The sequence below is a fragment of the Aedes albopictus genome, chromosome 1 (assembly GCF_035046485.1).
Source record: "Aedes albopictus strain Foshan chromosome 1, AalbF5, whole genome shotgun sequence".
Lineage (NCBI taxonomy): Eukaryota > Metazoa > Arthropoda > Insecta > Diptera > Culicidae > Aedes > Aedes albopictus.
The window spans coordinates 37,811,867-37,825,799 of record NC_085136.1 but is presented as its reverse complement, the minus strand read 5'-3'; the positions used below and the strand labels follow the sequence as shown (position 1 = coordinate 37,825,799).

The 13,933-nt window shown below is 36.6% G+C and overlaps 1 protein-coding gene across 5 annotated transcripts in view; it reads left to right on the top strand.

Moving 5' to 3' along the window:
• Positions 1–13,933, top strand: part of LOC109428579 (protein tramtrack, beta isoform) — a 289,306-nt gene that overhangs the window by 254,691 nt on the left and 20,682 nt on the right. For 2 of the 5 annotated variants that reach the window (XM_062844376.1, XM_062844375.1), the window contains exon 8: positions 591–13,863. The exons of the other annotated variants lie outside the window; for them this stretch is intronic. In XM_062844376.1, the coding sequence (XP_062700360.1) occupies positions 591–739 (149 nt within the window). In that variant the 3' untranslated portion in view covers positions 740–13,863. Of the gene's footprint in view, positions 1–590; positions 13,864–13,933 lie in introns of those variants that run through there. 5 annotated transcript variants of the gene reach the window in all.

Genomic DNA, 13,933 nt, shown 5'->3' with positions numbered 1-13,933 from the left:
AAGTTGCTGTCTTGAACAGCATTTCCGGACTACATTCCACGTGATAACCTGAAGAAAAACAAACTAGTTTATTTTATGAAATAATACAATTAAAAACTAAACATTAACAGTAGCAAGACACTAATTCATCTATTAAGTATGCATCCTGAAAAAAATTACTCATCTTCCAGGTCTCAAACCAAGGCACAAAGTTTGGTAGTATCAAACATATTATGCACTCACCTTGTGGGTCAAATTCTCTTCGCAATCTAGGATTTCCAACCACGTTGCCAATGGTTCAAGTTGTGGTTTCTATCAAACTTGTTGCCTCGAACAAAGCCTCATTTGTTCTGTCAAATTTTGCTTTCCTCAGCCTTCTTGGTAATCCATGCCACCTGAGAATATAATAAAAATCATAAACGAGTTGTTTGTATGAAATTAGCTAATGCAAACTCAATACTCCGTATTGAGTTTATCCCATTCTGAATCTGGAAAAGAAGAAGGAAATAATAGCATTAATAATAATAGTCGATGAAATTAACTAGTTGCAGCCTCAAAATGTCTTTAAAAATAGCAATAAGTAACCCCAATTTTCCCCCTCCAAACTCCAGGCGAGCGACCGTTTCGCTGCGGGATGTGCGGCAAGACGTTCTCCCGATCGACGATTCTGAAGGCGCACGAGAAGACGCACTACCCGAAGTACGTGCGAAAGTTCCTATCGCCCTCGCCGATCGACGGGAAGGACGACTCGCCCCAATAGTGCGACGATCTGCACCTGCTGAACTTCCTCCTGCTCTACAACCTGCAGCATCATTGTGATATGTACGGCTTCACCTGAACGACCTTCAACGGCTCCCCCTAAGTCCCCTAAGTAGCAACCAACAGAGCGGCTCGCAGAGGACTGTAACCAAACTGTAAAGAAAAATATGAAGCAGGATACCAGCAGATGACAGTACGAACACACATACAAAAACAAAACAATAGCGGGAAGTGACGCACAGGAGAAGCCTCCGTACACTAAGAGTTAAAAATAACTTACACACCCACACATATATACCATTACGGGACTACAAAAGAAGCTATTAAGAAAACAAACTAACAAGACACCCCCTAGTAGCAAATCCTTCGTTTCCTCCCCCTGAAAAGAAGTAAATACAAAACACGATAATGTTAGGATGAATCGTGCGAGTAATGAAGCAATATATACATATAAAGAGTAATTTTATATAGTAATCAACCTACCACACAACACAGAAAAACACACACACTCAGACACAACCACGTTTAATGTAATTTTAATATATTGGTGCTATTTATACCAATAAACACTTCTTCGTAACAGGTTACACAGGCGAGACGGCAAAACGTAAGCAAAACAAGTTGCAAAATTACCGATCAAATTGTCAATTTTTGGAGGACGGAATTCAAATCACTGAAAACACTTTCGCGAAAACCGGAGAGCGGACGACTGCACTGATCGGTTTCTCCGCGCGAAGCCGTTGCCGTTGCCATGGAGACGCATGGTAACTTGTCAGCTTCGTCGGCGCAACACGATGCGCACGTCGTTCGCTCTAGCACGATGAGAAGAAAAACGGGAGTAATCACTTATACACACGGTACACAAACATAATTAATTGAAAAAAGACATCTGTGATCTTATTGAATATTAATTAATTGAGTTAGTTATTATCTACCCTCTGCAAAAATCCGATAAATCTGCATAAGACAGAAATCGCAAACAAACAAACAATACAACAACTTTTCTCCTCTTCAAGAAACAACCGCAAAGCTACTCGTTGACGCGTGTGATTACGAAAGGTTAGATAAAATATTTCTTTTTTCAGTGTACTCGCATAAATGTTAATGCATCCTCCTCACAGAGCGGTTTCGCGTTGCGGAAACGTGAACTGCGCAATAGTTTTTGTTTTTACGCGTTTGCCGCTAAACAGCAAACAGGAACCGAATCAAAACATTAATTAGTTTTTTTCCTTGTTATCATTGTAAGACAGATTTTTCATATACTTTCTTATTTCAAACACAAGATACCGACACAGACGTAGATTCACAAACACACACATACACACAAATAATACACATTTGCGTGGAAAGCGAACGAAGATGTGCATGGGGATGCCAGAAGAGACAGAGCGACGGCGGTTTAGAAGCGCGGAAGCATTACGTTCCTTATTAATGTGTAATGAATTTTAATTTTAAGAAGGATTTCTTTGTTCCGCAAATTTTCGTAGAACACCCGGGAAGTGACAGCTCTGAAAGTAGGTCGTAGCCTGGATAAAAATCTTTCTAAATTCTTTCAGGGGCGGTTGGCAAGGAAGGAAGGAAGGAGAAGTCGAAAAAGAATACCATTTAGATCGTTAAGTGAAGGAAATTTTCGGAAGGGTAGTAGAAATTTAGACGAAATCAACTCTAGTTGCATATCACACGAGAAGAGTAATCACACCTACACACATACACAAACTTTAAATCTTTCACTCTCAAAAAAAAACACGGAAACTATTCAAAACAAACTTATTTAAGCATCTTAAAAATTTCGATTCGTTCTAAATTTACGTTTGAAGTTTAAGGTTTTCCGTTTGGAGGAAAACCTGATGGATCGAAGGTGGAGGAGATATTCCAAATTGACTGTTTCGGCAACCAAAAACCAAAGTTCAAAATTATCGTTTCGGCAAATCAAAGTAGCGTTACGCTACGGCTAAAAAACGTGTTGTGATAATCCTAGTTCAAATTTACGTTGTTAAGTTAAGCGATTCTTTCCTAGTATTTGTTGAGTAAGATTAGTTAACAAAACAAAAAAACCGCGAAAGGGAAACGACGAATTGGCGACTTTTTCAAAAACATAAAACTCAAAGGGAAAAACACTGAAACAAATGCAAACAGAAGATTCTGCGTAACCATTGGCTGTGATAGAGATGAACAATTTACCGTTTTTGTTTTGTGGGCGGCGAGTGGGTGGCGAACCCGTCTCGCTCAACACGGACACGAACATAATGTTAAGTAACTTAATTATAGGGCGAAACTCCCGCCGGAACCAATCCGCATCATTGGCGCACTTGTTTCGAACACTTCATGGATCTCAAAATTTATTGTGATGAAGCGGTTTCCGTTTCGGTTTAGGTAGAGTAACAAAACAAATTCGACACAAACAACGCAACCAATCAAGTCAAAATTTACATTTATCGAATCGAATCAAAATTATATTTTTTAGGCTTAATTATTCAAAATTTTATTTCGGCAAACCATAATTGAGTTATTTAATATGCTGGCGCAATCGACGGCAAAAAGGCGGCCGCGATCGCCCAAATCTCGCGGTTTTTCCCTAAGTAGGAATGAAATCTATTAAGTTCTTCGGTGTTTATCAAAGTAAACAAAAGAATAAATTCTATAATCTTAGAAAAGAACGCAACGCGTTAAACACACGTTTTCTCCTCCACTTTGTGAATCGAGATTTATTAATTTTAGACAAGAAAAAAGGAAAACAAAAACGAATATGAAGAAATAATTGCTACTGGGTAGTAGAAGGTAGTGCTTAGTGTTAGTGCTAAAAGCTGTTAAGTATGATGAAAAAAAAAACGTTTGGTTCAAACTCAATTTTCTTTCAAGCATTACATTCCATTTGTTAGACACTCACACACACACACACACACACACACACACACACACACACACACACACACACACACACACACACACACACACACACACACACACACACACACACACACACACACACACACACACACACACACACACACACACACAAACACACTTGTGTACAATCTTTCCCGCACGCAAACACACACGCACACACTTACAAAGTGTTAAAAAGTTCAATTGTTCAAGCATGTTTACGTCTTAACCTCAAACTTTGTTCTTCTATATTTTGTTGCTCCGTTTGTAATACACCTACACACCCACACCCACACCAGAGATGTGATATATTGTTCTCTCAACTCTAACTGTACTGCTTCCCGTATTAGGCAACACTCATTGATTTTCTCACACTTTTTAAAGTTTCTGTTCACCATTTTTCACACTCAACGGCAAATAGTAGAAGTATACACTCATCGCTCTGACGAAGGCGCTAGAGTTTCCGATCTGAATGGAGTTTTGCGGCGGTTTTATTTGGGGGCAGTTCGATACTAACCAAGTAATGACACTCAACCAAGTATGTCATGGAAAGTGATGGCAAACTGACCTCTACGCGGAGTATTTATTTTGATTTTTCATACACGGAAAAAGTGTTTTTGTCTTTTATTTTATACGCTCTGTTTATGGTTGTCAGAAAGCGAAGAACGGAACATCACCGTTTCAGTAAAAAGCATGATCGCAGAAGTATCATCGCAACAGAACTTTTGGTAGTGGTAAACAGATGGAGTTTGACGTTTGTAATCACCTTTGACTTTCTCCAAAATCCATCGCTCAGTTCACACTATCAACACCGAGGAAACTTGTTGCATGAATTCGGTTTCGTGCAAAAAAGGTTACAGAAAGCGCAGTTGTGATACGTCAAATCCCAAGAAATACTATGCGGCGCACGCATTGTGAGATTCAAAACGATCATTGAAAGCGTAGTCGATAAAAAAATCACCAGTGTTACGTTAATTTGTCTATGGATGATCGCTGTTTTGATTTTACCATTTACAAAGGCACTCTTCTTCTGGAAAATTACAAACAGCAAGTATCATGGCCATAAAATCTTCTCTCTTCTATAATCTTCCTAGCTTCTGTCGAGAAGCTTTCTAGCTACTGTCAGAAGTTTCCAAATGTTTATATATTTTATGAGATTTCCAACATTATAGGTTTTAATACATGCAAGCTTCGGAGTTGTCAAGTAATCATCATGAAGCTTCCGATCTTCTATCAAGAAGCCTCCAAACTTCAGTCCAGAAGCTTCAGTTAAAAGTTTAAATCACTTCAAACTTCAAACTTCAATCACTTCAATAACTTTTAAAAGATGTTAACACTTCGAAACATACCTTTCAAGAAGTATGTCAATTATTTTTTCTACTAAATACATATTTTGCCTGTAATCAAAAGTTTGTTAGCATCTGCTGCTAGAAGTTCACTTGAAACTCTCCAATCTTCACAAATTTTCAGCTGCTTTCAACTTTTCGGTCTACTTTTCAATCCATCTACAAGAAAGATGTCCGCAGTAAAACTCCATTCCGATCGGTAAAGTCCAGACTTTAAAAATAAAATAAAAGTGCAACACACGTAGACACAAAAACAAACCAGAAATTGATTACCATTAGAAACGAAACAAAGTTCCACAAAACGAAACTCCTCTTTCGGTTAGCGAAAGCTCAAATTGATTTATACTTTATATATGTTTAAGTGACTATTTACGACAAAAGCTAGCAGAACCTACAAACCGTTGCTGCTACTTACTACAAGAGGAAATCAAAAGCCGGAAGCGACAAAATATTTCTGAAATATTTTTTTACCATAGCTAAAAGTTCCTTTTTGTTAATGCATATTCTGTTGTTTAGTATATTTTTTAACTTAAATTATTTTGTCTTTGTTTTACCGCGCATACCGAGTACAGGATAGTATAGTAATGGACGACACAGACAGACCAGCAAGCAAACAAACACACTCGAAACCGATGCTCGTGTGCTTGCTGACACCAGCGTTCGAGGGGAATTCAGACACACACACACAGACACACCTACAAAGTTTGACAGATAACGTGGGAAAATGTAAGCAAACAAATATATATTTATTTTCCACATATTTACATAATGATTTTTCGAAGTTTGCAACATGCGCAGCAAAACGCAGAGTGTGTTTGTGAACAAACGAAAGAAAGGAAACGGAAGAAAAGAGTCGAGCGGAAAGGGGCGAGACACTTTTTCCTTTTTACACGGGGAACATAACCTCAGTAGGCTATTATCCGTAAAAAAGAACGTTCGTGTAGACAGGAAATATTGAACCAAGCGCGGCACCATACACACATAAGCATAAGATGAACGTGGATAAAAACGAGGAAGCGAAAAACGGATTATGACCGTTTTGGATTATTATTGCTATTATATTATGATGATTAGTGATCTAGGGTAAGGAAAAGGTCGAGAGACAGAGAGTTGGAACTCGTCGTGTGTAAAAAGAGATAAGGTAATATTATTGGATGGAAATTCAATTATTAATATACTAATTCTATATACATAAACTTAGATAATATTTTAGTACTATTAAAAAGTAGGAAGTAAAACTGCTAGTTGCGGAAACAAAGAGGAGAAAAACAAGCATAGCAATAATTATCACTTAAAATATCTTGCAGAAGAAAAAAAGAGGTTAAGTAAAGAAAATGATTAAACCATAGGATTTAGACGATAAGAGCATAGATCGTATTTATATAAAAAATATACCTTTTATATAAAAGAAGGAAAAATCCATAAAACAAAACATATATCAGCACATGGACACCCGTTTAGAAATAGTTACATAAACACACAAAAGTACATGAAAAAAAAATAAAATTAGAGATACACTCACACCCTTACACCGCGGAATGCCGATGCAAATGAGTGCACCCCTACATCAAAACACACACTCGAACTCGACCGGGAATTCTTGAATCCAAATACAACACATCTAGAATTTCAACTTTTCTCCTCAAGGAAACGACGTATCATACCGACGATAAACGCGTGAAAAATATTTTTATAAAACGAAATCCTCACATACCACACACACAACCCGTACACATATACCTACAAATTGAGGAACCGGTTCATAATGATAACACAATCACACACACATACATACACTGAAGCAAATGTGACTGAAATCGAAAGCGCAGAATTGGAAATGTTATTCTAAAAACTTTTTAACGCGAAAGCAAGTCAAAATCTATGCCGAGTTTTCGATTTTGAGTCAATTTGTAGCTTAGAGTGCCTCTAAATAATAAACAAAAAATGAAAGTAAAAATATAACAAGTTGATTTAATTTTGAAACCAATATTAAGGTCGAGATAAATAACAAAAATCTGTAAAAAGTAAGCTGAAATCCAGAAAAAAAACATACACAAATTGAAACCACTTAGCAAGTTAAGGTTGATGATATTATCGATACAATACAAAACACACAACTGACACACACACATTTAAAAAGACTATAAGGAGAAACTTATCTGCATGATTGACACACAACACTGATCCGGCGAGACCAGCGAAATAAACTTCTACACAACCCTTCGTTGAGGTCAGTCACTCACCTACACGAATGCACGCTTTAGAGCCGGCGAGCCAGCCACAATGCAGTGTGCGACGAGTTTGAAATTAAACATTAGATCGAAATTAAACCAAAAACAAAAACTAATAAATGTCATGGACGACAGCAAAAAAAAACAATGCTTCAGCGGACTAAATTTACGTACATCTTTAAGAGTGTAGTAGTTGCAAGCACACAAACAAGCTTCTTTTGGTTCCCAACCCAGTTCACGATTCGAATATATTTAGGCGAAAGATACACAATAATCTGTGATTTTGATAATAACCAAACAAAAAAAAAGCGATAAAACGCACTCATTTGGAAGCATTTTAGGAACCCCGCAGAGATGAAAGAAGAAAACAAGCGCCACAGAAGGGGCGAGACACATTTTGGATGGCGAAATCGAAAATGTATCGAAACTTTTCGGAACTGATTAAAATTATTAAAAACAATACCAATTGGCTGTAAAACAAAACTTTTGGAACTGAGCTTTATTTGGCATTTACCTTTTCGGCAAACGGCGCTAGTCAAAATTCAAAATTATCATACCAAAATTATAGCTTTATTGTTGTTATCTTTATCAAACGAAAAATTCTCCTAGTTTAGTTACGAAAATTTTGTTCTATGTTTCGGCGACAGATACAGATGTTATGGATAAAATTATGATCAACTATGTCTCAACAGGATAATTATTGTATTTTGTAAGCGCGAAGCGCGACCATTAGTTGAGAACGTACGTTTAAGCAAATAAAATAAAGAAAACACTTAGTTCGATTTTGGATGGTAAGTGTAAAACGAGACGTAGAAAAACAAAACTAAAAATGTATCTAAAGCGTTGCTACCAGCGAGAAATTCCACAGGGTGACTAAAACACAAACAAACAGTTTCTCATACAAAACGAAAACTGAATGCATGGGATCCAAGTTTCTTCTTCATACACGGCGAGGCTTAAACCGTACCTTTCTCCCAATTTGTTTTTAATTTTCTAATAAGCGAACGTAGGATTTTAGTTTCCATAGCAACAACAACAAGAACAACCGGTATAAGTTACAAAAAAGTCGAATCCAGCGATAGTTGTTAAACAGATCTAGTTGCAAACAGATCTAGTTGCTAAGTTTTAGTTGTTTCTCTCACACAAACACGCGCACCCGTACAAATGAAATCACTACATCCACACACACAAACACACAAAACAGAATAATGACTACATCAACCAGAACAACAGACAAGCAGAGAAATGGAGAAAATAATAGCTCAGGGCAACTCAAATTCTTCCATAATATATCAATAGAGAAACAAGACAAACCGAATACCGAATCAGCAATGCTGACAAGAGACACTCACACACACACACACACACACACACACACACACACACACACACACACACACACACACACACACACACACTCAAACAGAAACATACACGCGCAGCAGCAGATCCGCATCTTGCAGCAAACAAGGCAGAAGAGACATGCGGATTGTAAACAAACATAGAGCAATACAAAAAATATATATTTTTACCGACATAATAGCGAAAATATCGATACCGGATGATGTCTATATTGTTACTGGGCACTCATTCACTCACTCACTCCCACATAACTCTGCAATAAAAAAAAATGAGCACTGAACATTGATCTTCTCTTATTACGCACAACTTTTTCATCATTTCTGATAAAAATTTGGTAGTTCTACTGTGAAGGGCTAATCAACCTGTCATCACAGCGGCCGTTCATTCATTGCAAACCCGCTCGTTGCAACGCTTTTTAGTTGCAAGTCCGCTAATTGCAAAATTTGACGATGATTTTTTTTATAATCGAAAAGCAATCATGAGTCAGTGTATTTGTGCTGTCAGTCATGCTGTCAGTGCATTCTGAAGCACTTTAGTGTCAATTGGCGATTAAAAGTTGAGGTTATGTCGTGAAAATTTTGAAGTTTGAATGGGAAATACTAGTTCCTCATCAGTTTAATCAATATTTTTTTGGTAAATTTATCGATGAAATGAATTTTTCTACCCCGATCCCACATTAAATTTTATCTGAAACGACTCAATCATTAAAATACGAAATGGGATTTCACAAAACTTAACCTCACTTTAGGAGGCCAATGACGATGCAATGTAAGCATGTTGCACCGAGCGAACGACTGCTGTAAAATGTTCTAGATGAATCGTCTGATATGAATCAGAGTTTTTATTGTTTCCCACCAAACGTCATTGTTTATTTTTCCAAAATGTTTTTTTTTTCTCAATCTCACTACACGCACGCCAAGACACACACATTCGCAATAAAGCTCTGCAAAAACAATAGGAAACCTTACAAAAAAAAAAACAAACTCTGAAGCAGCATTGCGTCGACAAACCAAACAATAGTTATACAAACCAAAACACTCACAAACTGACAGCTGCGGAACCGAAAATCGAATTTAGCCCAACAAAACCTCCAATCCTTAGTTGAATCGAAAATGGCAACGCGGGCGACGATGAATGATGATAAACAGAACAAACGTGTGACGTGAAGTGCAGGATGCAAGCAAATAACACAATGTAACAGACAAAAATAAACATGATGCAACATCAAGTGTTCTTTAACCGTATTTTAAAACAGAAAAATAAACAGGATTACAGTTGCTAGCACACCGTTACCACCAGTTGTCTGTCAGTTACTGACGGCAAACCCGGTAGGCGGTGCGCTATTTATACAACAAACATAATTGTTCAAAACTCAAACATGCAAATAAACACCTTTATTTAATTATTTGCAATAGTGTTATACGAACTGATTAACTACTGATATAAAACCTTATAAGAAACATAATTGACAGAAGCGAAAACAACTGTGAGATACAACAAACCTTACAACCATACATACATACAAACAAAAGTAACAGTAACAAAACCGTAAACAATAGAACTGGTGATTTTTTTTTATATACAACAAAGCATACACACTCACATACGGAAATAGGCAACATTAAATGAATTGGATTGTTATAGGCGTTGATTGTTGTACACTCTTGTTGACGACTCGCGAGCATCAGGGAACGTCAGGTTTATAATCACACACAGACACCGGTGCAGCAACCGGTTGGAGCAATCATCTATTATTCGTTTTAATTTTTCCTTTTATATGTACACTGACAGACGGGGGGCTGCGACGATGCAGTAAACAAAACAATAGATTTCATGTCCATGGGAATATCTTTACCGTTTTTTCGGCAACACTGATTGGAGTAATGGTTGGATAATAGTTTGATTTTGCAAGTGATTCATGAACTTCCTCTATGGCGTGTATTTGCATTCAGCTGTTGTTTTTTTTTGTAAATTTTAACTTCTGATAAGATTCTACCTTATGTTGAGAAAATGTTTGAATTCTTGGTTAAGAAATTGTTTAGCTTGTAGCAAGGATCGATCTCCACTGTATGTTTCAAAGTTTTCCAACAATTGTTGAGCAGTTTCCATTTGAATGGTTCCTAGTTTCTGACGGGAGGTTCTCCAGGCTTTTAAATAAGTTAGTTGATTCCAAGTTTTTTTTATGAAGATAGAACTGCTTTCTCGATAATAACACCCGACTTCTTAAAGAATCTGTTCATATTGCAACTGAAAATATTTCCTGGTTTCGAACAAAGTTTCTGTATTAACGAAGTTTTCAGCCCTAGACTAGTTCATCTCCGGTCCTACGCTTTACTTCCCTTCTGAAGGAAGAACTCACATTTTGTGAATTTGTCGGGTGGAGATTCGATCCCAGCTCTTTGGCGTGATAGTCACGTGCTTTAGCCATCACATCAGGTCCGCTCCACCTTTCATTGTTATAGAATCTCACGAATTCATGATTGCTTGCAGAACAAAAATCATTCTTGAGCCAACTCCGAAACAAACTTCAAAAATATCTTTGAAATATTCTGTTAAAATAACCATAAACACTTTCCTACATACAATATCCCTAATAGATAACAAACCGAACTCAATCTGTTTTTACCCAACATACAGCCGTAAGAGTAAAATAACTGTATAATTTGAGTGCCAAGCTACACAAACACATTCATACAGACGTCATCTACAAACGCATAAACACAGACACTCACACATTCATACAATATACCGACAAACAACCAGATTTTTTCTACTGATCCCAATCGAGAGCTCACCAACACAAACCAACAAACAAACAATAGCGCAGAGCAAAATCATTTTAAGGAATTTCTCTCAAAGAGCGGAACAATTATAAAAGAACTATACGCTGGATACGCAGACACAAATGATATGGAGGCGATCAAGAAGGAAAAAATACTACAAAGAAAATTGGACACACATGTGAACGAACAAGAAGCAGCATAAAAAACCATACACACACATACAAGTATATTATTACCGATAAACAGAAGTAAATCTAATATTTTAATGAACAGAATAAGAGATAAGAGAGAGAGAGTAAGAGAAAATACACACACACACTGTAGTGCCTGTTCCAAAAAATTAAAAGATATAAACAGTAAAGTAAAAAACAGAACAAAAAAACCGCGAATGGAAAAGCGAAAACGTGACGTGGATGCTCATGAATGTCACTCACACACCGATGGCGCAGCGGATGTGCACATGAGTGCTACCAGAGCGTGCGGGTGTGAGAAAGAGAAACGAATGAGAGAGACAGAGAGAGGGAAGGAAAGAGCATGCGCGATAAAGAGGAAGCGATTATTGGCTTTCGTAGTTTTTTTTCTAGGGACACGTTCAACAAATATGTAGCGAACATTTCTCCTCGAGTTTTCCTTCTCTTAATTTTCCGTTCTATTGATAGGGTTTAAGTTTTCTCGTGCTAAGTTGCGTAGAGATGAGTAGTTTACCTTAGTTTGTTCGTCCACTTGTATGTGTTACTACCGAAATAACAAGAATTAAAGCAACAACCGTTTACCATTTAAGAAAAAGCAGTAAGGGAATGAGACTACGAGGGAGAAAATTGAGAAGAGCGAAAAAGTTTGTGCAAATCGTTAGTTTTTTTTACGAGAGGCGCAAACATTGAAAGCCGAACTAGAATCGTCACCGGCGATTTCACTGTCCCTTCGAATAACTTCTCGTGCGACGGATAGCGAAATAACAAAAACACACACACATATTTGTAGTAGAAAGCATTGCTTTTGTTACTTTAAGCATATTTAATCCGAATTAAGATGCGAGCGGAAAGAAGTGAAATCGATTTTACTTAGTATCGTAAAATATATAAAATTTAAAAATGCATCGTTTTGATGGAAACTTGTAGATAAAGTGCAAAAAATACAAAACAAAATAAAAAATAATATATTTTTCAACTCCCGATAGAAAAGGACAAGAAAGCAGGTTGATTTATTCTACTTTTCTGATTTTACACACACTCAAATAGACACATGGAGCTGAACAAAAGCTGAGTAAATAAAACAATTGAAATTGATGTTATGTTGAAGTTTTTCTCTTTAATGTAAGACGAATTTAAGCAGCATACAAAACAATACTGAATTATTTACAGCAGTTCTGATTATATTGATTTATTTACACCACAGCAGATATAAACAGCGAGCAAAACCCGAAAACCTGAAATAGACAAAGACCGACTGATCACACCGCATAACGCTGGAACGAGCGGGCGTTACTTGTTAGCTCATCCTGCAGTTATGTGTGTTTGTGAGCGATACAACCCCCTCCCTCATCAAAACTACACATCAACACACACTCAAACGCAAATAAACACTGAAAAATAACAGAATCGAGAATTGAATGGAAGACTTACATAAATATTCATATAGCGCAGCAGCTGGACTGGACGTAACGTCAGTTTCAATTAGTTTTCGCAGCGTGGTGGCCAAAGCCACTGACTACCGGAGAATAGGAAAGTTTTTGGGTTTCACTAGCATGTCCATTTAATTTGAAATTACTTTTTCTCGTACATACCTAGAGAAATGGCTCACATTTTCGGAACATACACAAAAAATAACCTAAACACACCTAGAAATGACCAAAATTGACTTCCACACTGCTTTGAAGCGATATAAAAAACACTAAAATGAAGTTATTAAAGAGTAAAAAAGTAAAATTATGAGAAACTTTTAGCTGCCTTTAGACCCAAAATCTTGAATCAATACACATACTCAGATGAGTTATGACATAATTTTCTCTTTATGTAAGAAATTTGAGCAAAAAAAAAGTTTGATCACATCGCGAAAATCGAAACTTAATGGACATGTAAGCTGGAGGTAGAATCGACATTCACCCGAGAATAAAAAACATGCAAAAAATATACACATACACAAACACACAAATACAGTGCAGTTTTGATGCAAATTATGAGAATGCAGAATTTGATACCGTTTTAAAATGAAAATAACAAACCCAGAGCAAAACAGAAGAAGAAAACCACACAACACAAGAACATGGAGAGCAAAACAAATTTAAAATGCATATCATAGTTGTAAAAAAATGAAAACAGAAAGCAAGAAAAACAAAACAAAGAAAATCCAATTTTGACGCAAGTGTAGAGGAAAAACCCAGAAAAAAAACACATAAGAAAAACACGCTGTAAAAATATTATAATTATTAGAGACGACGATGAAAAGATTGAAAAGAAAATAAAAACAAGTGAAAATACACAATAAAAAAGAAAAATAAACTTTATCTATTTAATTTAAGGGTGATTTTGTTTTGAATTGCGAAAGTCCCATCTCATCACTTTATCTCTGAAAAATTCGACCTACATTA